The 26,900-nt window shown below is 36.7% G+C and overlaps 1 protein-coding gene across 1 annotated transcript in view; it reads right to left on the bottom strand.

Annotated features, from left to right (window-relative positions):
* SCP2 (sterol carrier protein 2) overlaps positions 1–26,900 on the bottom strand; it is a 141,542-nt gene that overhangs the window by 14,207 nt on the left and 100,435 nt on the right. Inside the window, exons 12-13 of the mRNA XM_036892782.2 lie at positions 17,840–17,993; positions 6,639–6,741 (exon numbers count right to left, since the gene is read on the bottom strand). Coding sequence (XP_036748677.2) covers positions 6,639–6,741; positions 17,840–17,993 — 257 coding nt within the window. The remainder of the gene's footprint in view (positions 1–6,638; positions 6,742–17,839; positions 17,994–26,900) is intronic.

The following is a 26,900-nucleotide window of genomic DNA, read 5'->3' as shown; positions in this document are numbered from 1 at the left end:
GGCCAGCAGGCAGTCCCCAAAGCTCCTTTAGGATTGTTTACCCAGAAAATGCAACGAGGCAACAACTCCCTTATTTGCCAACTCTTTTGTTAAAATCGGCTTTCTGGATACAACTGGTGGGAGGAAAGAGAGGATGGGATTAGCACAACAGCATTTTCTACTGAAATAGCCTAATAGCCTTCACTTATTTCAATAATTTCTGAAAGATTCACTCTGGCCTCTCTAAATGCAGGAATGCCAACTCCATCTTTTTTTTGCAGGTAAATTCTTTAACATATATTTTGGTTTCTCACAATCAGAACTTAGAGGTCAGTGGTTCTGAGATAAAAGCCTTTTCTCTGGTCAACCCATTTTCTGGATTAGTAAAAAACATTATACAATATAGCATCTACTTCTGGATCACCATCTACCACTTCTGGATCTTAGGGAATAAAGGTAGAAAAATAACCCTCAGATCCTTATCTCTGCAGGTTGGTTTCCTTTCTCCATTCTTTTCCCCTTCATTACTAGTCTGTTTTATCTTTCCTTACTGAAATACTGAATGAAACAGTGATTGGTACTGGACATTGTTTAGGCCCTAAGAATACAGAAGTAGGGGTAGAAGTGTAAATGATGATATACTATGATCACTAAGACAACAGATTGGGATCCAGGGAAGTACAAGGAACCGAAGAAGCAGAGGAGCAGCTAAGCTAGCTGGCAGGGTGAATAATGAAAGCTCATGCACCTTTGTAAAAAATACTAAAAATAATTTTTTAAATGAATCAAAACCAACACAGTAACTTTATTGCAAGTATTTTTCTACAGAGAAGAAACATTTTACTGTGGAAAAAAACAAAGTATCAGTAAGCAAAAAGAATATAAACCATCCGTAATTTCACCATTCAGAGAAAATGTTGATATAAATCCCCTTCATCTTTTTTCTCTGAATATATTTTAAAATGGAATCATATTGTATACACCATTTTATGATTCACTTTTATATAATTATATAATTATCCTTACTACTGTATCATTATGTATTCTTCTACCTAATTTTAAATGACCACATGTAGTGTATTTGTAGAAGTGGACTATATTTAACCAATAATCTGTTGCTTGATATTTAGGTTAGTTCTAACTTCTGGCTCTTAAAAAACAATGGTGTGAATAACATTCTCTTTTCTAAGTATTTTTACATAGCTCACTTCTTTAAAGTCCTAAATTTAACTTTGCTAATTAGTAACACTGAGTCTACAATCTGCATAAGGTTGAATTCCTGCTCTGTCACATAGTTACATTACCCTGAGGCAAGTTACTGAATCTGTTTTCTTACCTGTGAAACAGGGAAAACAACAGTAGCTACTTTCATAGTTGTATAGTATTTAAATATCCACAAAGCACAGAATTAACTGATCAATAAATATAAGCATTTTTGTTATATTACTCTATGATCTGTGTCAATATTATAGCTTTATAATGTACTTCACTCTTTGGCACAATAAATCCCCATCATAATTATTCAGTTATTCTTCCCCCAAAAAATGCTATTCGATACAGATGGGTTACATAAAATCATATGGATCTGTCTGGGGGAGAAGTAATATCTTTACAGTATTAAGTACCCCCTCCATGAAGATGGTGTATCTTCAACTGTTCTTTGATATCACTTGGGAATATTTTGTCTTTTTTTTTCCCCCATGTAGGCTTTTGTACATTTTTTACCAGGTTTATTCTTAGGTATATTATGACTGGGTGGGTTACTACAAATATAAAGAAAACATACTCATCTTTGTGTATTTATTTTGGAATTGTCTATCTTTTGAGTTCTCTTATAGTTTCTAATAGTTTTTACTTCCCATATTCTTTATTTCAGCCTTATATCCCTACAATAATTTATATCCAAGATTCTCCATTTTGGTATCATAATATTCATTCTTTTAACAAAGATTTAAGTTTTTCCCATGTTCAGCCACTGTGGTAAGTACCTGAAACACTCAATTATTATCCCTAGGAACTTACATAAACCGGTATCATATACTAACCTCTGTTTCTATGTAAGCAGAGAGCCCAGCCTAAGTTTTCTCTCTTTCTGTTTTATAACAGATTTATTCAGATATAATTTATATACTATAAAATTTACCTCTTTGAAAGTATGTAATTCAGTGGTATTTTAGTGTATTCGAAGTTGTGCAACCAACACTACTAATTTTGGAACATTCTTATCAGCCCAAAAAGAAATCCATAAAGAGTCACTCCCGTTCCCCCTCCGGCTAGCCCCTGGCAACCACAAACATACTTTCTGTCTGTGGATTTGCTTATTGTGGACATTTCATATAAATGGAATGATATACTATGTGGTCTTTTGTGTCTGGCTTCTTTTACTTAACATGTCTTTAAGGCTTATCCATGTTGAGCATGAATCAGCAATTTGTTCCTTTTTATGGCCAAATAATATTCCATTGTACGGATGTAGCACCTTATATATAGCCATTCATCAGTTAATAGCTGCTTCTTCTTTGTAGCTCTTACAAATTATAATGCTGTGGATGTTTGTGTACAAGTTTTTATATGGACATAGGCTTTAATTTCTTTTAGGTATATATTTAGAAGTGAAAGGTCATAAGGTAATGTTTAACTTTTTGAGGAACTATCAAACTGTTTTCTAAAGTGGCTACACCATGTTAAAATCCTACCAGCAATGAATGAATGCTCCAATTTCTCTACATCCCACAGACTTTTGTCTTTTTTATTTTAGTCATTCTAGTTGGGAGGTGGAGGGTGCCAATTTTTCTCATACATAGATTATACACCTGAACCTATCTAGAATCAACTGTGGTCTTTGGATTCCAAAGAAGCTACTCTAAAAATAATAGTCTGGCCTACTTATCTCAATGGTCATGGAGGCATTTCTTACATGTAGGTGTCCTGAAATCACTACCAATATTTTCTAGTTAAGCCCAGAAACCCAAATGACTATCAGATTTTTAAAGTGCAAGAGAAATTCTCTTATTTTGGCACTCCTTAGAAGATCTCACTCAAATTATTTTAAGTTAACTTAGAAGACATCAATAACAATACTAATTTTGGGGAGGCTATAAAGTTTTCAAATGCTTTTATATTATTATTTCTTTATTCTTCATAAAACCCTGTAAATAGCTGGACAGGTGTTAATATTAGCTCACTGAGCAAAAAAGACAACTGTGGCTTATAAAGGTTAAGAACCCTTCGGACTATAATCTCTATCCTCCTGCTGCTAAGCAATCCATCTAACATAACCCGTCTAACACGTTCAGGTTTAAATTTCTTAAATGGCTTCCCATAGGCTGCAGGATGAAGTCTACCTTCACATATCATACAAGCTTCTTCATAATCTGAAGGATACTTATTGGTTCTTATCTTCAGCCAATTGTTCATTCCTCTCAGGCTTTATGTTCTAACAATACTGACCGTTTCAAATTCTACGAACATGTCATGCCTCCATGCCATGTAGTGGGTCACTCACCTCCTCCTATTCTCCATTCCCCCCTCTGCCTCTTCAAGTCTCAGCTCAATGCTAACTCTTCTGGGAATGCTTTTCTGTCTCTATTGGGCATTTTCATGCCCCTTTATGCTTGCATCCATGTTTTGTGTTAAAGCAGTTATCCTTTCCTGGGAAAACTTTTCCATGTTTATCTTCCCACTAAATCTATGTTCCTGGAGGGGCAAAGACATACAGCTCAGTAAGCAGTACAACCAGAACTCACTCCCAGGTTGATTTAAGTTTGAATTCGATGCTCTTTTCATCTGACCATACCATACTGTAAAATAGGTTACATTAACACTTCTAAAATTTAGCCTATGAAAGCAGGTTCTGTTTAATTCATCATAAATTAATTAAAAGTATCTTCAAAGGTCTTCTCCATATCCCTTGAAATCTTTTATCCCTCAAGGTTCTGTGGAGACATCTAAAAGAATAGATTAATAATAATGTTGGTGTTCTGGGCCACCCAACAGCCAGGCTTCCTCTGGGGCCAGCAGCCCTTGGAATGACTGCTTCCAGATGCATCCATGCCATCTGCTTGCACAATACCTCTGGAATACAGCTGTGGCAGACACCAACAAGTTACAGCATGAAAGCACTAGCAAACATTCAGAAATCCTACCTGCAAATTTGGAGAGAAATTCCTCCTTTCTCCTTATAACAGCTGTAGATTAATTTTGCACTAGCTATTACTCTTGAGAACCAACTGACCTCTTCTAAAATCACATCGTTTGGTCAATAAAACATTTTCAACTGAAGAGGGAGTTAGAGAGGGTAAGGAAATGGACGAGAAGGAATTTAAACAGGAAAGAAAATACACATTTGTTAAGAAACTGAAGATCATTAATACTAAGGACCTATGCCTCCTTGAGTGAAAAAAAGTACTTCTGAGTAGGCAAAAGGTCAAGCCATAGGTCCTGCTGTAAACTTAATAGGAACAAAAAATTAAGATAGAATTCAAAGAAAGGCAATGGGGTATTGCTAACAAAGACGAAAGTGGAAATAAAATCTCCTGCCCGGCTTTCTTTGCTAATGCAGGAAATGCATGAATTGACAAAAGATTCCAAGACTTTCACTTTCTAGTCCTGCGAACATTTAGGAAACTGACAATCGTGGGAAGGAGAAAAGAAACAAGAGGCAAGGTCCATGTAAAGAGGAGAAAATGAAATGGGAGCAGTAGACATGTATTTTGCAAAGCTAAAAGAGGACTGTGAAATGAAAACAGCCCTTCTTTGTTAATTCCAATAATGATGTATTGACACATAGCTATACCAGACACCCTCTAGTTATTTTTATTTTTTGACAGAATAACGCTGAAAAAAGTATGGGGCAATTTGGTAGTAGCAACTAACCTATGGATTGCTCTGCAGGCAAATATTGGTGGAATGAAAAAAAAATTAAAATAAAAATTTCAAGTCAAGCCCTATGGAGTCCAACTTCATTTTAGTGGACATTTGTAATGAAATTTTGAAAACAATAATGAAATATTTTTTCCTACTAGATTGGCAATGATTTTTTAAAACCAGCCAACAAAGCACTGGAGAAGCTGTAAAGAAGGGGTAAATTAATACCCTTTCAGGTAGCTAGTTTGGCAATATGCATCAAAATGTAACACATACATATCCAACAACCCAGTAATTTATTTATGCAAAGGTGATTATAGTATTAAGTATACACAAAAATGAGTACAAATGGAAGTTTATTATACCACCGTTTTAACTTGCAAAATTTAAATACAATCTGATATTCATCATAGGAAACTAGTTAAATAGATTATGATATGTACATTCAAAGATGTACTATGTAGTCATTAAACTGATAACAGTTTATATTTATGGGCATAGAGCACACTGTCAAGAGAAAAAAGCAGGTTATAAAACAACCAGCAGTTACACACAGGTGGAAGAACAGGTCTGCAGCTTCTGGGCCAGTGCCTACCTGCCTGGCTCTGTTAGCCCTGGCCCTCAGCCTGAGGAAGGTTGTTGATTTCTATGAAAATCCTAGAAATGCAGGGTCCTTTGTCAAGACATACCAGTCACATTAGCTGTCTTCCTACCCACAGTGTAATCAATCACCCTAGATATTAATTAGTCCTTTACAGTAAGGGAGTTATGAGATCACAAATGTTTGCTTTTCACACTGTGGCTCTAACATGAGTGAAATACATATTTTAAATGTTCTGATTCCTTTTCTTGATTTCAGTCCACTTTGATCAGTTTAAGAGATGTGAGACTGGAATTGTGTAACTGTGCCCTGTGTCTCAAAATTAAAATTAATAATGAAATCCCAAGATGCCTTAGGTTTGAAACAGTGAAATAAATATCTAATTTTGCCTGAAGAGAATAACTCTTTTTGGAGGAAGAATTACTCCTAGATTGCCTTACTATGAGACTTATCAAGAAGTAATTACTGTATATAAAAACAGATCTACATATATAGTATAATTTTAAAAACAACATGTATCTTATGATCCTAGTTACACAGAACTGTATACTGATATACACAAAGATGTCTGAAAGAATGTCAACCACTGCTAACATATTGGTGAACTCTAAATAACAGAATTTCAGATTTTTAATTTTTTCTTTTTTATATGTTTCTGTAAAGGATGAGTTTCTTTTAAGTTAGCATCATTTTTACAATAAAAAAAACTACCTGGAAAAAATCAAGCACAAACCATTTCTTTTTAAAAGGAGTTTTGATACAAGGAACCTTTAAAAGCTCACTCTAAATATTTTTTTGAATGATTCTAAGTAAAATCGTTTTAATTAGGTAGGAAATTATAACAAAACATAGCCCTTCTATATATAAATTTATCCATAATTATTATCTCCTTGACAAAGAGGACTGAGAAAAAAATGACAAGGGATTGACTTTTCTCTAAATTTAAGATTTTAACAGCATTTACCATAGTTCTTTATATAATACAAATCTGGAGATTTCTACATCCCTGAAATGCACTCTTAAAAGAATTACAAGGAAGCTTTAACAGACACTAAGAAGGCTAAAATACAGTCAATACTTGACAACAGGATATAAGTTTTTAATTTGTACCACTTTATGGCAACACCTGAAATCTCTTATCTGCTTCCTCTGGCCTTAAGGTCCTCCTGGTAGTATTTTATATAAATCTTACCTCTTCAAGCTTCTTCTCAATCTCTTTAAAGACAAGATCAGCCTTAAATCCATCAACTGCAGAGCTGGTTGGAGCAGCCTCAATTTGGTGAGTTCTAAAAGAACTGGAAAAAGAATCAACTTCAACTCATGGAGTCATATAGGTACTAGGTTTTTAAATGTACACAATAGTAATTTTTAAAAACCCTAAGAACAAATATGTTACTCCTACCCAAAGGAAATAGCTACTAAGTATATATATAAAGCAATTAAGCTATTCTTCCCGTTTTCCAACAAATACTGAGTGCTTACTAGATGTTAGGCATTGTCTTTAAAAATATGGAAAACCAAAGAACCTAACCTCATGAATCTTATGCTAGTGGGGGAGAGAGACAATGAAAGAGGATGGGAGAAAAGAGAATATAGTTACTATGAAAAAAATAAGGCAGTTAAGAGGATACAGAGGAAGTATAATTTATGTATGTTGAATATTCTATTTTAGATAGCCTGGTCGGATAGGCCACTCTGAGGAGGTGATATTTAAGTTAGGTCTTGAATTCCATAAACGAGATAGCCATGTAAAGATTTAGGTGGGGAAGCCAGTTCTGTACTTCCAGTATATAGAACTTGAGGCAGGAATTAGCTTGGCAGTTAAAGTAACTGTAAGAAGGCCAGTATGGCTGGTGCAGAGCAGAGGAGTAGAAAGATCTAGCCACAGAAACACACAAGGCAAGATAAAAAGGGGCTACCATTAGGTTATGGTTAGGAGTTTGGCTTTTAAGTATAATGAGAACTGTAGGGTATAAGCTGAGTAACAGCATGATCCAATTTACATGTTAAAAAAAGTCTGGCTGCCAGCTGGAAAATGGACTATAAGGGGCAAGCAGGGATACGGGGAGACCATTAAGAGGCTACTGTAGCAGTCGGGGCAAGAGATGATTGATGATTAGAACCGCTTTTAATGGAATGGGGAGTAAGGAGAGGTTGGACTCAAGATTTATGGTTTACCTGTAATACAAGATATGGCTTTAACAACCATCTGTCTACTGGTTATTTGACACTTAGGGAACAATTTTGATAAATGGCCTGATGTAGCTGAAGAAACTATCTTTATTGTCATAAAGGCCTGGATTGGAATCCCAAGGGCTTCCTTCACTCACTAGCTGTCTGATTCTGAGCAAGCTACTCCATTTCTGTGCACCTTTGGTGGGGAGGTAGAGAAGGGAAGAGTGCCAAGGACTTTGCAGAATTAAATGGAACCTATGTGTAAGGCCCTAGCAGAGCCCTTGGCCCATGGTAAAAAATGACAGCCATGACTGTCATGGGCTCCAGAGCCTCAAGTGTTAGATACAGACAGAAATTTGAGGGGTCAGAGGAAGTGGGTGGTAAGTAATTCCTCTGACATATCGATATCGCAAGCATGCTGGTGATGCCTGATTCCCAGACTCAGACATGGGAAGGATACATTTAAAGGAGTCAAGAGTATAACAGCTGCTCAATAAGCATTTCTTTCTCTACCCCCTCTCCTTCCTTTTCTTTTCTCTCTCTCTCCACTGGCCCCATTCATTCCCTTTCCTTTTTGCTATCATTTCATATTTAATGCCAAGCACTGTTTGCGGTCCTGAGTATAACAGTGAATGAATCAGACCCAGTCTTTATCCCCACTGAGTTTATATTCTTCCAGTGTTGGGAAAAAAGAAGTAAACAGAAAAAATAACTGGAACTTGTTCGAAGCAAACAGAGAGAGGAATCTGCTTTAGGTAGAGCAGTCAAGGAATGACACCCTACGCAAGTTAATTTAGATCCTATTATAGGAAGAAAAGGAGTTAGCTATTCAAAGAGGAAATTGCAGAGAACCTAAGAGAGAAAAAAGCTGTATGTTAAAAGAAAGTAAAATAAGACCAGTACCACCAGAGCAGAGTTAAGTGGAGGGGGAGGAGTGGCACAAAATGAAATTGGAGAACCAGGCAGGGACCAGATCACATAGGCGAAAGCAGGGACATTGGGAAGCCACTGAAGTGATTAAACAGGGAAGTTACATAGTTTGCTTTGTGATTATTCTTACAACAGTATGCAGAATGAACAGTGGGGAGGATGGAAGAACATTCAAGACTTGTTAGGAGGCTGCTGGAGCACTCCAGGTAAGAAGTGGTGGTGGTCTGGACTAGGGAGGAAGAAGCCTGCCAGTGGGAACAGAGGAAGGAAGAGGATTCAAAATATATTTTGGAGATAGAACTTATAGGCCCTGCTGTGGGGAAAGAGGAAGATCTAAGGGGTAGGGGAAAGGGCAGGGAAAATTCAGGTGTTTGGCCTGAATAATTGAGAGGCTAGAAGAGCTGCTTACTGATAAAAGGTAGAATGTAATGGGAGTAGAAGGGACTGAAGTTCTGTTTTAGGCACATTAATTATGAGATGTTTGTGAGACAGGAAGGCAGCTGGATCAAGTGCCCGCAGCTCAGAGGAGAGGTCCAGGCTGTAGATAAAATGGGAGTAATCATCAGCATAATTAAAGTATTTAAATCCATGGAACTGACAATTTCACCTTGAGGGGATTACACAGAAAGAGTGAGGACAACACCAGGACAACACCCTATGAATCTCCATTATTTAGAGGTCTGGGAGATAAGCAGCCAATGACGCAAGAGGATCACCAGAAAAGGACCAGAAGCTGAGAGGGGACAAAGATTTCATCCAGGACGGAGGAGTGAACTATGTCCAATGCTGCCAAAGGTCAAACACCCACTGGATCTGGCGACATGGAGAGTGCAAGTGACTCTGACAAAAGCAATTTTAAGAAGTGGTGGAAGGTAGAAGTCAGATTACAGTGATTGAAGAGGAACAGAAGAGAGAAATAGAGAAGCTGTGGCTCTTCTGAGACATTACTTTTAAAGGAACAGGGAAACAGAGTGGTGTCTGGATAGGAGCCTGTTTATAAAAACATACTGCAGCATGTGTGCCTGATGATGGAAACAAACCAGGGGAAAGGAGACAGGAGAGACGTTCTGAAAAGGTGATGGGGATAAGATCTGGCCTGTGACAGGAAGAAGAAAATCATGGGAAGAAAGGGGATCAGAGGGTGCAATTCTAGATACGTCTATAGGTCCTGGGATAGAAGATGAGGGAGTTTGGGTCTCATGGTTTCTATTTTTTCAACAAAGTATAAGGCAAAGTAATTGGCTGAAAATGAGGGGGAAAGGTGGGTAAGGGAAGTCCCAGAAGCTAAAAAGGTAGCCTACTAGAGGAATGAGGAATATCACAAACAAGGACTGGAACAAGCTCACACCATGGTGAGATACATGAAGTCCTGCAGCGCAGGACGCTACTCTGCACTGCCGCTTGCCATTGCTACTCAGCGTCTGAAAACCTCTGTCTCAGCAAACTCCATTTCACCCTTCAAGGTCCAGGTCAGAAAACTCATTTTCTATGAAATACTACTCAATTTAAATGTCAGCATCTCAAGAGCAGATATCACATTAAAAAATATAATAATCATCTTTATATCCCCTATTCCTGTAACACAATAGGTATTCCTAGGGACTGAATGGAACTGAAATCACACCTATTTAGCCTTTACATAAATCCTATTTTTTCCTCTTCCATTTAGGGCAGAATTATCTATGATATACCCCCTTCTCAGTCAAAAGCCTGAATGTGTAACATTAAAATCATGTGGCCACAACTAATCCTCCATAGGCCAATTTCATTTCATTAATGGTCAAACTTTTCAGCTTTTAATAATCGCTGTGCCTTTCTCCAAGCTTGCCACTTTCTAATTGTATATGATAAAATAATAACTGATACTAGCAGCACTTTGTAGTGTACAAAGTATCTTGATACTTTATAGGGCAGAGTCCAGACAAGTTCCCATATGTACAGATATAAGGTATCCCCTGCTATCTGAAAGTTAGTTTTCTAACACTTCACTTTCACTTACAACCTATGAAAGACCTACTTGAGTACCTGTAACTCTGGGGGGGAAATCCCGGGACAAAATACCTTATTTCTTACAAGCAGTTACACCGCATCTCACGACGCGCTGCAGAAGAGACCCCACACAACCTCTCCGGTCCTGATATAACCTGCTTGCCCACGTAATTACCTATTGATATGGAGATACTACTTCTCTCCACCCTGTGGAAACACCTATTGATATGGAGATGAACTAAAACCAGGTGAGAGATTCTGGAAATATTGCAATTTTACCCACAGCACCTGTTTTTGCTAACAGAAAGAAATTCAAAGAGGATTTTTGTTTCTATGAAATGGTAATTGCTTCTTCACTTTACCCCATTTTGGCTCACAAAAGGTTTCACAGGGACACTCTACTTTTGGCTAGCAGGAGAAACCTGTTACCTCTTTATCTTGCTGTTTTGAAAAGCTCATCAAGCTAATGATTAATCAACTTTTCATCCAGATTAGAAAAGTTACTACACAGTTTTATCAGTATTTTCTGAAAATCCCTCATACCTTAAAATGTATTTGTTACGTGCCCTGCTTTAGGGAAACTCAAATAAAAACTTAAGCAAACTCAAGAATAGAGAGAACTCAAATTACAAAAGGAGGCTCCTGATGATTTCTTAATTTACAAAGTTCTTTTAGTAGAAACTAAATTCAGGTTGCTTTTTTTTTTTTACTTGGTTTATACACAAGTTTCCTGGAATAAATTTGGGGTATAAAATGTTGGAAGGGATTTTGAAGATTAACTGTTTGGTGCATGAAGTCCCTGTATGATTTCTGAAAAATTTCATTCCAAGGCCTGAGTTATAGGCACTGAATGCACAGCTTCAACAACATCAAAGACTGGATGCACAAATAGCCCACAAAACAGGAACACTCAACTCAGTCAAGGGTTAGAATCTTGATCATTAGTTCTCTTTAGACAAGGTGTTCTCACTCTGATGTCATCATCTGTAAACAAGTAATACCTACCATGCAGGGCTTTTATGAGGATTAAACAAAGAAGTGCATGTGACACACTTAGCATGGTCCTAGAACATACTAGGCCCTCAAAAAAGTGGTTGTTAAAGGACTATTAGAACTCAGTAACAAAAAGCAGCCCAATTTTAAAATATGACCAAGAGATCTGAATAGATGCTTTTCCAAAGAAGTTATATAAATGGCCAATAAGCACATGAAAAGATGCTTAAACACTATTAGCCATCAGGGAATGCAAATCAAAACCACAATGAGATACCACTTCACACTCACTAGACTGACAAATGCAAAAAAGACAGCCAAAAAAACAAGTGTTAATGAGGATGTACAGAAATTGGAACCCTCCTAATGGAAAGTATTTAGTCATGAAAAGGAATGAAATACTATTTTCATTCCTATAACATGAATGAACCTTGAAAACATTATGCTAAATGAAAGCAGCAGTCATGAAAGGCCATACACTTTATGATTTAATTTTTATGAAATGTCCAGAATAGGCAAATCCATAGACACAGAAAGTAGATTAGTGGTTGTCAGACCCAGCAAAGAGGAGGGCTGGGGAGTGGCTGCTGTCAGGTACATGGTTTCTTTTTGAAGTAATAAAAATGTTCTAAAATTGGTTGTGGTGATGATTTAGTGATATACTAAAAACCACTGAATGTACACTTGAAGTGGATGAATTGTGTGGCATATGAACTATGTCTCAATGAAGCTGTCAAAAAACAATTTTTAAAGTGGTTGCTATTTTTCTTGGTACTTAGGAAGAAAACAGAACCCTACATTTTAATCAAATCTCCAGCCTTATATCTAATATTTTACCAGTAACTAGTTTGTTCTAATTAAGGATGGTTGTACAGGACTAGGGAGTAAGGTTCACTTGCAATCAGCAACTCCCCTTGACCTCAGAGCAGACACATGGTCACATCACAGACAGAAATCCAGCCCCAAAGGCCAAACTGGGCTTCAAAGACTTGGATACGTTCCCCATTCTGAACAAAAGGTTAAAGATAATTTTTTCCAAAACCCTAAGCGATACTTAAAATTTAATAAATAAAACCACTGTCAACCATTTAACCAAAGACATTAACTAGAGGAATAGGAAAGAAAAGAAAATGCACAGGAAAATCAGAAATCAATAGTCTATTGAGCAACTACAATGTGTAGCAGGTATTTTCTTGTTCATTAAATCATGTATGATTTACATCTGTCTCCATACTAATGTAGCCACCAGTTAATTAGCAGTTAGAATGAAGGAATTACAAAACTACTTAAATGTCCTGTACATGACATCTTTTTTACTTTTTTTATAGACTAGAATTATCAGCAAGTCAGTGTTGATCAGTAAAAAGAGTACCTCATCAACTTTTCCTTTACACTGTCTCCTCTGGGCATATTAACTTAAACTTTTCCTCAGAAAAGACTAAAGTAGGTAGTTTTTGCAGTCCTGAAAGGCCATATATTGTATGTTCATTTATATGAAATGTCCAGCATAGGCAAATCCATTATTGTTCCCTCATAACAGAAGTATGTAAATATAAAATGTTGGAAGTGACTTGGTAGATATAGCTTTGCAAGTTTTGACAAACCTAACTATACACTCATGTAACTATCACCATAATCACAATACAAAGCAGTTCTGTCAACCCCAAAAATCCCTGGAGTAGATATTTTCACTCTTTTTTATAACTTTTATAAATTTTTATGAAGAAGTTTTATAAAAATATATCTAGAAAACAAATAATAAAACAAATAGGGCAAAATGTAAACAACTGGTCATACTGAATACAAAGTACCTGGGAGTTCCTTGTACTATTCCTGTAATTTTTCCCTGGATGTTTGAAATTATGTCAAAATAAAGGGTTCTAGTTAAGTAAAAATTTAGAAAATGAAAAGGCTAATCACCTACACTTTCACCACTCCAGCAAGTGTCCTGTATTTATTTTTCATACTACTTTTGCTAGTCCTTGTTTATGAGCATCATACATTTACAATTATTACATGGATACAATTTTTCCTAATTTTTAAATTCTTATATCACTTAGAGTTTTCACCTGTTGAGTTAAACTTTCAAGGTAATTTAGATGATTCTGCATTAAAAGAAAAAACTGGAGTAATCTAAATATATTTTAACCAAAGAATGGATACACAAATTGTGATACATCCATACAATGGAATACCACTGAGCAATAAAAAGGAACATATTACTGAAAAACACAATAATGTGAATTAATCGTTAAGTGAATTATGCTAAGTGAAAGAAGCCATGCTCAAAGACTTTTTTATTCTATTCACATGATATTCTGGAAAGGGAAAACTGTAAGGACAGAAAACTGATCAGTGGTTGCCAGGGACTGGAAGGTAGGAGAAAGGGTTAACTACAAAGGTGAACAAGGAATTTCTGGGGTGATGGAACTGTTCTGTATCATGATCATGGTGACAGTTACATGACCATATAGTTTGTTTGTCAAGGCTTGCAGAACCATGCAATAAAAAGGGTGACTTTTACTATACATAAATTATACCTTAATTTAAAAATGGGAAAAACAAAAACAAAATGAAGTTGGGTTTTAAAAACAGGTTTCATTTAACAGGGTACAGAATGCAAATCTCTCCTTGGTCTGTATCCTAAAAGTTTCCTGCTTACTTAGAGTGAATAGGATGTTATAAAGTCAATACTCACATTCAAGAATGGTCTAATTAAAGGAAAGAAAAGTTTAACTGCAAATTAAATGCAATCAATCATAACTCCTAAATAAGACCTCTCCTTTTCATTTTCATGATCCTGTTGCAGCACTATACATTTCTTATCTATACTTCTGCAACTGCCTCCTAAGGATTCCTAGCTTCTGGTCTCTCCACCATTCAACTCAAAGTAACGCCAGATGGATCTACCTAAAGAGCAATATAATCACATGATCTTTTGCTAAAACTCATATTCTGTAGGATAAGGTCCAAACTCCTTAGCATAGCATTTGAAGCACTTCAAAAAAGCATAATTTACTGTTACAGCCTCATCTCCTGCCCCCTTACACACTATTGACTGTCTCTCTACTGAGGCACATGCAAAATAATCTACCCTCTACCCACACAGTACAATCACTGACCAAATCTTGTATTTTTAAATCTCTGTGCCTATGTACACACCTGAAATGTCCTTCCTCTACCCTGCGCTGGGCAATCCTAGTCATCCCAGCTCCAATTTATGTTCTACATAATAATTTCTTCCTTTGGGCTTTTGAAAAACTATGTCTGCTTTCCCCACATACTCAGAGGACCATACATGGGGCCTAAAACTGTAGCAATTGCTCTAAAGTTACTAAATGAGAAACTAAGCAAATCAGATTATGTGCAATGGATATCTTAAAATTACTCTTAAAACTAAATCACTTCAGCCATAAAAAAAAAAATGGAAGGAAAGAAATTCTGCCATTTGCAACGACATGGTTGGACTAGAGGGTATTATGCTAAGTGAAATAAGCCAGAAGGAGAAAGACAAATACCACATGATTTCACTTATTTGTGGAATATAAAAACAAAATAAAACAAAATGAAAAAAACAGCAGCAGACTCAGACACTGAGAGGTAACTGGTGGTTACCACGGAGGAGGGGTGGGGAGGAGGATAAAGAGGCACAAAAATTCTCCATCATAATATAAGTTGGTCACAGGGATGGTAGCACAGCATGGAGAACAGAGTCAGTGATTCTGTAACATCTTCCTATGTTGACAGATAGTAACTGTACTAGTGGGGGTGAGGATTTAACAATATAGGTAACGGTTGAACCAATGTGTTGTATACTTGAAACCAATATAAGATTGTGTATCAACTATACTTCAATTAAAAAAAAACTCATTTTAAAACCTTATTTGCATCATCAGAGTTAGAATTATTTTTCCAACTTTGGCCTTTGGAGAGAGTTATATTCTATCACTAAAACTATCAATATCTTCAATATTTCAAGCCAATTTCAAATCAGTCATTAATACAGGTATTCCCCACTTTTCAAAAGTTTGCATTACATCATTTCGCTTTTTTAAAAGACCTACATCAGTATTTGTTTTCAGAAACGAAGAGAAACCCAAAAAATATTTTCACTTTTACAAAAAAAGGTGAAAAACAAAAATAGTGTTCAGCATTTGTTTTGCAGCAAGCTCAGTCATTAAGAGACAGCATGCACTCAGCAATGAGAGCGGCCCGCCAAGCTCCTTCACCAGGAACTACACTCAGCATCTCAGCATCAAGTTGCCACAGCTTTAAAGTGCGTCTGTATTCATCTGTGCTTTATCTCAATTTACTCTGTGCATCCGTTAATAAGATGTATCCTAAGGTTTCAGAAAAGCCAGACAGGTTATTTTTTGGGTCTGGAAACACTCACAAATTGTTCCATATAAATTAATGGTAAATGCTTCTTCACTTCATGCCATTTCCACATCTGAAAATTTGCATGTGAATGCTCTACATTTTGATAACAATGGGAAACCTGTGTATCATCTGGATTTTTTCATATTATGCCTTCCTAGAAATATCAACCATACGTAGGTATTGTGAACAATTCTCTCACCCAATTATGACTCCTGAAAATAAAAAACTATGAGAACTCCATGTTTAAAATAGAATTACTGACCAAATTCATAACCTTCTATTCTAGATAAATTAGATAGCTACATTAATATGCTGACTCTGGTAGCTCTTTAAAGTTTGAATTTTACTAAGAAATTTCAATTCCACAGAATTGGATGGACTTCCAGAGGACAGTACAAAATCAATCAGATTTAGAAGGAAACTTAAAATTCAGCATCTTAACATCCTTTTATTTGATTCAGTTCCATAAACAGTTACTATGAGAGAAATCCTCAAAGGTTTGGGGAGAAGTAAGTCACAGTCTTAGGCCTCAAGGGTTTCATACAATAATGGGAATGAAAACCCAGCTAGATACACACTCCAACTAAACCAAAACTGGATGGAGGCCCAAAAGATACCAGGAACTACACTCAGCATCTCAGCATCAAGTTGCCACAGCAACATGGTTGCAACATTTGCAACAACATGGTGATGGGAATATTTAAAGGGAGGTGGTACTTGAAATGAGCCTTAAAAGAAAGAATTTTCAGAACAGAAATGATATTCTAGGTAAAGAAAGAAGAGTAAAAAAAGGCAGAAGAGGCTCAAGAGCTTGTAAAACATAGGAATATAATGGATTCTGTAAAAGAAGCATGTCACGTTGTTGTACCAAAAGTGTGAAAAAAAATGAATAAATAATTACCAAGAATTTCAGGAGGAAAAAAGAAGCCAATTAGTGTTGGAAGCTACAGCAAGGTTAAAGAGAGTAAGATGGAAAATAAAGACAAGAACATTTCATAATCAGATCATTGGTGGCTTGACCTGACTTCAGTGGTGAGGTCAGAAACTGAAGTATAAGATATTTCAGCATGGAAAAACAGAAGTGTTCGATATAAAAGGACCATCATGAAAGAGAGTAATCAAGGCAAGGAAAAAAATAGATTTTTAGGATATGAAAGATGTGAAAATATTTGCTGACAAGAGAAAGGAGTCAAAGGAAAGGCAAACATGGAAAGATTCAAAAAGGAGAGGGTATACTTAACTTTTGGAACAAAGTTACACAAAGTATTTGGAAACAAAAGCATACAAATTGGAAAGCTGGGTCTTGGAAAGGAAGAGAGACTTTTTTTCCTCTGGGGAAGTTGGGCTCTTCTAACAAAGAGCAAGAAGTTGAGGGATCCTCAAGGCTTGGGGAAAAAAGTGCTTGGAGATTTAAGGCACACAGACATCTGACAAGGCTAGGAAGAAAATCAGCAAGAGCAATAGGATTCCAACAGCAGTGAGGACTTAGCTGGAATCAGAAACATAAACTGGCAGAGATACAGTCAGCATATCTGATGACTTTCTCCGAACAACCTCAGAAGCCTGGTATGCTATGGGGAGAAAGCAAACTGTTGAGAGAGGAAACCAAAAAGTGACTCGCCTAAAATAAAATTACTCAAGTTGGCACCCCTGACAAAGGACTTGACCAGCTCCGGCTTCTAGTTCTTCTCCCTCTACTGACTATGCTGCTTCCTCTTCGAATAAAATTTTCCTAAGGCCGGTTAAACTTGAAAGCCAACTGACTGTTTTAAAGTTTTAAGCCATGTTATCGAAGAAATGTAATGATATACTTATTCTCTGAGTATTAAGACAATAAAAATTAGGACTTTTTACATTACACAACGGTCACCAGCTGTGAAAAATCTGAAAGATTTATTGCCATACAGAGCCCAGAGTGCTACTTACTTGGCAGCTTCGGGAAAACCCATCCTGTACAGCGTGACAACTACAGCTCCTCCAAGGCCTAAATTGTGCTGCAGAGCAACCTTTGCACCAGGAACTTGTCTTTTTCCGGCTTCCCCTCTCAGCTGCCAGCAGAGTTCGGCACACTGAGCCAGACCTAACAAATCGAACACAGAGCAGTCAGATTCCACTAATTTAGAAAACTGCCTTGACCAGCTTTCTCAAGACGGGAAGGCTAACATTTAATTGGTGACTTTCAATTAAAGCATTTTATTAAGCTGAGAAAATGTCTGCCTAAATATAACTACTCTTAAAAGCTTTGAGGGTTTTTGCAGCTGGTTTTTCTCTCCTAAGTAACTTCTGTATTTAGACAATAGCCAGGTTTACAAAATTCCCTGCACTCTTTAAATTTATCCAACCTGTCATTTTTTGGGGCAATATTTAAAGAGAAAACACTGAATATACAGTTTTCTGGCCCAGGCAAAATAGCATAAATATAATTTAACTAATTTTACCATTTTTAATGTATCAAAATAGTCTAGGTTTGGGAGTTCACTTACCCTAAAAAATTTATCTAGTATGGGCAATTTTACTATTTTCCACAAATAGTTCCCAAGAATGAAATACTTTCCTAATAATAGCATTTTGTCCCCTGGATAACAAAAATAAAAAATTTTTAGAACCAGAAAGAACTTAATGATGTTAGCAATGAGAAACTGTAAGATGAAGTAATTTGTGAATGGTCACAAAACAGGCTAATTCCAGAGTTGACATTAGAATCCAGATCTCCTGAATTACATTCGTTTGTCTTCCTATTAGACCAGCGATTCAAGGATAGCCTAGTTCAGACTATCAGGATAAACTGGTTTCACACCCTGGAAGCAGATACACATCTGTTTTTCCACCTACACCCCCAATCACAACTTCTGATTGCTGAGGACCTGTGACAGTTTCCTATGTAAACCCCAACTTCAAGAAATTTAATTGCCACTTATCATTTCCAAGCAGTATCTTTGTATAAACACTGTTTAGATAGGTAACTCCACACCCTATAATAATTTTTTAATTGTAAACATTCTGAACATTAATGAGGAAGGTGAAAGTGAATGATTCTACTGACATATCCAAACTTTGGAGCAATCAAATTGAAAAAAAATTTTACCAGAAATCTGCCACATTAAAAGCTTAAATAATTAATGAACATTCACAACAAAAAAAGTATTCAAATTTGTCTTATATACGTATGGATGGGGAAATACAGTTAGTTTTTTTTATTTGTTCTGTTGGAAATTTCTTTTCTTTGTAGGAAGTTCAGGTTTTAGTAATAATTTTTTATTGCTTTCCAAGACATTTTTGTGCAGGTATAAACTGGGTATCTGTATTTGTACCAAGACATTTAATCTTTTTTTTAAAATTTTGATATCATTAATATAAAATCACATCAGCAACATTGTGGTTACTAGATTCCCTCCATTATCAAGTCCCCCCAACATACCCCATTACAGTCACTGTCCATCAGCATAGTAAGATGCTATAGAGTCACTACTTGTCTTCTCCGTGCTATACTGCCTTCCCCGTGACCCTCCTACATTATGTGTGCTAATCGTAATGCCCCTTATTCCCCTTCTCCCTCTCTTCCCACCCACACCCCCCAGCCCTCTCCCTTTGGTAACTGTTAGTCCATTCTTGGGTTCTGTGAATACAGCTAGTTCTCTTCACAAAATAATAAACATACAAAGTTTACAAATATTTGAGGAAACACAACCTCACCTTGATCAAATCAAACAGAAAGATAACATTTGTAACAAATGAAATTGGTAAGGATATTTAAAAATGGTATTAATCAATGCTGGGGAGATTATGGCAAGACAATCACCTCCATATGGTACCAGTGAAGTCTGAACTGGTACAACCTTTTTGGAAAGCAGTGTATAAAATTATTAAGAGCCTTTAAAAGGCCTTGAAAACCATTCTATGGAAATAATTAAGCACAGACAACAAAGTTTTATACATAAAGCTATCTGTCTGTTCATCACATTGTGAAAAAGTAGATAATCTAGAAGTGAAATAACCAGGGAATGGTTATATAGATTATGATCTCTCCATATGACAATGTACTATGTTCCTATTTAAAGTATTTATAAAATTTTAATAATTTAGAAAATGCCTATCATATAATCTTAGCAAAAAATGCAAGAAATCAATTAGATATTTATGTACCCCTCCATCCAACAAACATTTACTGAATGTCTTTTGTATTCTGAACAGCAAATTTTTTTAAAGTACTTGATATACAATCTTATGATCGTTTTGAATACAAAACACAGTGGCTGAACAACAAATATTTACTGAATGCCTATTATGTGTCAGATACTGCCCAAGGCTTGGAAGATGCAGAAATAAACAAGAAAGGCCTGGTCTTTGCCCTCATGAAGCTGACATCCTGAGATACAAAGATGCAGGCATTTACAGTACAGTCTGATAATGCTACCATAGGCTATATTTAGCACAGGTGCTACAAGCTCAGTCCAAAGAAGAAACAAGCATAGCTTGGCAGGTCAAAGAATGATTCCAAGATTGATAGAGATCTAAACTGGGATCCTATGAATAAAGAGGAGTTAACCAGGCAAAAACATGGAAAGAATGCTTCAAGAAGAGAGATGAACATGTGCAAAGAAAGAACATGGCCTGCTTAAAGAATAGAAAGTTGAGTGACTCCAGAAAGTGCTCAAGAGAGCCAATGTGAGAGTGAGAAAATGAGGGGCGGAGATCAAGAGAGGGGGAGGGAAAGAAGGGGAAAGGAAGGGGAATGGGGGCAGACTGAAAGAGACAGGGTGGGTCGGGGGAGAGGGAAAGAGGAGAGGAGAGAGAGAGAGAGTATGAATTAATAAAGAAAGCATTTTCAGATTTTGCAATAATCTCAATTACACCATAACAGTGATATTATAGATGAGATACCTTGCAATAATCCATCTCTACATATGATTTGCTTAACTCCCATGTGGCAAAAAAAAAGGAAGAAGGGGGAGAATAAAGATCCATGCTATCAACTTACTGTCATTTATTTGCTTTTGACAGAAGATGCATATCAGGGAGAAAACATACTTATTATTTAAGCTCTGTGGTTGTTTACTGTCAGAATAAACTGGTATTACTTATATTTCTCCCATCTAGATCTGTGAAGGGTGAAAGTCAAAAGTTGGCTTCAGAAATCCACTTGCTAAGAAGGTGCAGCAGATAGTTACAAAAGCAAAACTATTAGAGCAACATTTTTAGAAAATTTTCTTTCCTTAGATAACTTCTGGAACTGAATTGAAAATCAGTATTTTTCCTCTGCTTGAGAAAAAAGTAAACTATCAAAAAATGAGTGATATATTTATAAATTGTGGGTGGGCATAGGAATGGGCATCCTGTCACAATAGCATATTCAAGCAATAATAATCTTACTATAGCCTCTTATGAAGGGGGGACGAATTTTTTTTAACCTGATTACTTCATTTTATTACTAACATATTGCAAAATTTTCCTAACAAGATGTTGGTCAATCTTTTTTACTGAAAACAAATCATTCAAACATGTATCTAGCACTGAAGATATCAATAATTCACAGTGCAATATAAAATGCTAATAAAAGTCAGTACTAAGTGTTAAGGAAAACCACAGAATGTAAAAACTACAGTGGATAGCATCTTGAGATATTACCTGAGGTCTTTTCTTCTTCTTGCTTTCTTGAATCCATAAACTCGTCCTATATCATTAAGGCAGCCAAGTACAAAGAAGTCATAATTCAGCTTTACTTTCAAAATAGACATCTAAAGGCCTCAGCCTAAATGACATAAAATAGCATGGTTTTTTTATTACTAGAGCCTGGCTTCTTGAGAAAGTTTGAGTTTCAAAGGGCTATTAAATACTTAGGAATAAATCCGACAAAAGATGTAGACCTATAGTGAAAACTGTAATATTGCCAAGAAAAGTTAAAGAAGACCTAAATAAATGGAAAATACATCTTTTGTTCATGGTTCAAAAGACTCACTATTGTTAGGATGTCAATTCCTCTCCAGATAAGAAGTTCTTTCCTGTGTCAGCTCCAAATCTACCTTCCCATTTATTCTTCCCAGTGATCCTATTTTGTCGTGCACTAAACAAGTTATGCCTGTTGCCCCATACTACCTTTCAGATGTTAAAAGAGCTCTGTGCCCACCTTATCATTAAGTGCAGTAGTTGAGTAAATTACTCAACCATCCCCTTGACATTTGCAAAGTCTTGTACTGGGCAGTGTCCAGGGTACAGAGACAAATGAAGTATGTATCCTGCCCTCAGAGGCACGTAGTCAAATAGGGGAGATGTTTAAAACACCATAAATAATTACAGTATGTACTACAAGCATAAATGTCAAAAGAGAAGTACTGAGAAAGTATAGCAAGGGCTCAGAAAATGCAAAGATTGTAAGGTACATATGAAAATGAAGAATTAAGTGCTGAAGCCAGCACTTCAGCACTGGTAAGTGTTTGCTGCTGTTATTATTGAGGAAAGAGCAAAGAGAGAGTTTACAGAGGTGAGAAGGAAGTAAATATGTCTGGGAAAAGTAAATACTCCAGTTTAGTTTAAACATGCTGCCCCTTTCTATTTCTCCTCCCCTAAGACCCAACTAGACATAGATGAAAACCTGGTATGTGGTAGGTATTTAGTAAATATTCATCCCTACCATTCTCCTTTCCTTTTATCATCTCTTCAGAGCTCTGCTTTGCCTAAGGTGCTTATATTCTGCCTTGTATTGTTGTGTTATTACATTATCTGCTCCTTGTATGCTTCCCGAAGGCAATGGTTATCTTGTGTATCTGAGCACTAGTTCCCAAACCTGGCTGTGCATGAGAAAGAGCTAGGGATCAGAACTTCCAAGACAGGGTAGGAATATATATATTTACAAGCTATAGGAGATTCTGAATCCATCCATCAGTAGACCCCATATTTGAGAACCAGTTACCTACTGCACTTAATGATTAAACACTATCCCTCAAAGACTGATGATAAGAAGAAAACATTACCAACAGTATAGACTCAAATATTGGAAAGGGTTTTCAAAGGGTTCTTCAGAATGTGTGAGTTTTTAAATGCTTTTAAGTATGTAAAAATTAGGTAAACTCTACTTCCTGGGCTGTTTTAGGTTAGTTTTTTAGCATCCAAGAGAAAGAATTGGATAACCTGCCAAGACTGGCAAAATTGTTTACATTTGATTTTTTACAATTCCAACGTTGACCAGATTGTACAAAAAGAAGCCCTTTCATATTCTGTGGTTGGGAATATGCATTGGTATAATCTTCTTTGAAGAAAATTTGGCACTATCCACCAATTTTTAAATACATACTATCTTTTGACAGAGTGAGTCCACTGTTTGGAATTTATCCTAAGGGTATACATGCAAAAATATTTAAAGATACAAAGGTGCTTATTGTAGCAGTTTGTAATAATAAACTTGACAAAACTGTTAAGCTTATACAAACACATATGTATATTCCTTACAATGAGAATACTCTACAGGCATTAAAAAGAATAAAGACTATCTGTAGGTGGTAATATAAAAATATTTTTAAGATGTAAGTAAAAAAAGAAGTCTACAATGTGATAATATACACATATACACACATACATAAAGATTGTATAAATGCATATACATATGTATTTGTATAAGCATAACAATTTTTGGAAAACTACAAAAGAAATATTAAAAGCAGTTGACTCTAAGAAACAGAAATAAGGGTAAAGAGGAAGGCAAAGACTTCTTAAATGTTAAAATTTGCCATCCAGCTATAATATTAAAAAGCAGAGGATTCAAGATGGTGGCATGAGAGGTGAGAAAGAGGCTTCCTCCTAAAACTGCATATAATTCGAAAATGAAATTAATACAACTAATCCTGAAAGAGCAACAAGAAAGAGGACTGCGCCAGACTGCATACACCTGGAGAAAAGATCAGACCTCACAGAACAGGGTAACATACCAAAGCTGTGGCTTGGTGGGACCCAAGCCCTTCCCTGACCCCAACTCACTGGCGGGAGGAAGAGAAACAGAGCAAGGATGGAGTGGAGGCCTGGGACTACTGAATACATAACTCTGGAGATCTGCTCTGGGAGCAAAAACCTACATTTCATGGTGCTTGCATGATACTCTCATGATTACGGGGTTGGAAAGCTAAGACAGGCAGAATTCCTGGAGAGACTGAGATTCCAGCTGCTTGTGGAAAGCAGGGATCCATATCAGGCTGCTCTAGAACAAAAGAAAGGTGAGCAGTCTGAGAGACTTCCTGACAAGGAAGCCCTTAGCAAGAGGGCTGCTAAAGGGTCAAGGATTGCACAGAGCTTACTGCTCAGGAGAGAGGACAGGGAGATAAAATTGTCCAGGAGCACTCTGCCCAGCAGGTTGGGAGCTTTGCCAAAAAAGACTCTCATATTTAAGGAGGAAAAAGAAATCTTCCTCCTTAGACAATCCTCAGGTGCTTCAGCTCGCTGGCAGGCTACACAGCTCCAAGGACCCCCTCCATGATACACAGCCTACTGTGCCTTTCTCCCAGCCAGCCCCACGTGGCTCGCAAACCAACAAACCTTATCCTGGCATTAGGCCAACCAGAGGGAAGATCTGTCTACAGCAACTACAAACACAAAGCATAGAGGCTTATATATGTGTGCTCGCCCCACTGGTTCTGGCAGTGGAGGCAGGGATAGTAGCCAGGAAGCAAAAAACAGCTCTTTCTTCCCCCAGGCAACACTACCACTCCCCTGTGACCCCTGACATTGCTTCAGGGGCTGAGCAGCTCCAGGGAGTAGAGATTCTGGGCACTAGAGGATGCCATATACAAATATGAAACGCCAAAGGAACCTGGTTCAGAGTAAAATTATTAATACAACTCCTGAGAAAGATTTAAATGACATTGACCTCATGACTCCTCCTGAAAGGGACTTCAAAATAAAAATCATCAACATGCTAATGGAGGTATGGAAAGATATTCAAGAACTCAGGAATGAATTCCGGTCAGAGATCCAATCATTGAAGAGCACAATGGAGGGTATTAAAAGCAGATTGGATATGGTGGAGGAGACGATAAATGAAATAGAAACTAGAGAAGAGGAATACAAAGAAGCTGAGGCACAGAGAGAAAAGAGGATCTCTAAGAATGAAAAAATATTGAGAGAACTGTGTGACCAATCCAAAAGGAACAATCTTCACATAATAGGGGTACCAGAAGAAGAAGAGAGAAAAAAAGGGATAGAAGGTGTCTTTGAGGACGTAACTGAAAACTTCCCCAATCTGGGGAAGGAGATAGTCTCTCAGGCCATGAAGATGCACAGATCTCCCAACACAAAAGACCTAAGGAAGACAACACCAAGACATATAGTAATTAAAATGGCAAAGATCAAGGATAAGGGCAGGCTATTAAAAGCAGCCAGAGAGAGAAATAAGATCACATACAAAGGAAAGCCCATCAGGCTATCACCAGACTTCTCAACACAAATCTTACAGGCCGGAAGGGAGTGGCATGATGTATTTAATGAAATGAAGAAGGGCCTTGAAACAAGAATACTTTATCCAGCAAGATTAAAATTTAAATTTGAAGGAGGGGTTAAACAATTTCCAGATAAGCAAAAGCTGAGAGAATTTACCTTTCACAAACCATCTCTACAGTCTATTTTGGTGGGGCTGCTATAGATGGAAGAGTTCCTAAGGTTTAATAGCTGTCACCAGAGGTAATAAAACCACAGTAAAGAAAGCAGAACAGCTAATTACTAAGCAAATGCAAAATTAAATTAACTATCCCCAAAGTCAATCAAGGGATAGACAAAGAGTACAAAATATGATATCTACTATATAAAGAATGGAGGAGGAAGAAAAAGGAGGAAGAAAAGAAAAGAAAAAAAGAAAACCTTTAGATTGTATTTGTAATAGCATATTAAGTGAGTTAAGTTAGACTCTTAGATAGGAAGGAAGTTAACCTTGAACCTTTGGTAACCATGAATCTAAAGCCTGCAACAGCAATAAGTACATACCTATAGGTAATCACCCTAAATGTAAATGAACTGAATACACCAATCAAAAAACATAGAGTCACTGAATGGATAAAAAAACAAGGCCCATCTATATGCAGCCTACAAGAGACTCCACTTTAAACCCAAAGATATACACAGACTAAAAGTGAAGGTATGAAAAAAGATATTTCATGCAACTAATAGGTAGAAAAAAGCATGTGTTGCAGTATTTGTATCAGATGAAATAGACTTCAAAACAAAGAAAGACAGGAGACAAAGAAGGACATTACATAATGATAAAGGGGTCAGTCCAACAAGAGGATATAACTATTATAAACTATTATAAATATCTATGCGCCCAACAGAGGAGCACCTACATATGTGAAACAAATACTAACAAAATTAAAAGGAGGAATAGAATGCAATGCATTCATTCTAGGAGACTTCAACACTCCACTCACTCTGCAGGACAGATCAACCAGGTAGAAAATAAGTAAGGACACAGAGCCACTGAATAACACAATAGAACAGATGGACCTAACAGACATCTACAGAACTCTACACCCAAAAGCAGCAGAATACACATTCTTCTCAAGTGCACATGGAACATTTTCAAGAATAGATCATATAAAAAAGAGCCTTGGGAAATTCAAAAAGATGGAAATTGTACCAACCAGTTTCTCAGACCACAAAGGTATGAAACTAGAAATAAATTATGCAAAGAAAATGAAAAATCCCACAAACACATGGAGGCTTCACAACATGCTCCTAAATAACCAATGGATCAATGACCAAATAAAAACAGAGATCAAGCAATATATGGACACAAATGACAACAGTCATTCAACATTGAAAAATCTGTGGGATGCAGCAAAGGCCGGGCTAAGAGGAAAGTATATTGCAATACAGGCCTAACTCAGGAAAGAAGAACAATCCCATAGGAGCAGTCTAAACTCACAATTAATGAAACTAGAAAAAGAAGAGCAAATGAGGTCCGAAATCAGTAGATGGAGGGACATAATAAAGATTAGAGCTTTAATAAGTAAAA

Source organism: Manis pentadactyla, chromosome 4 (assembly GCF_030020395.1).
Source record: "Manis pentadactyla isolate mManPen7 chromosome 4, mManPen7.hap1, whole genome shotgun sequence".
NCBI lineage: Eukaryota > Metazoa > Chordata > Mammalia > Pholidota > Manidae > Manis > Manis pentadactyla.
This window is presented reverse-complemented; position numbering and strand designations above follow the sequence as displayed.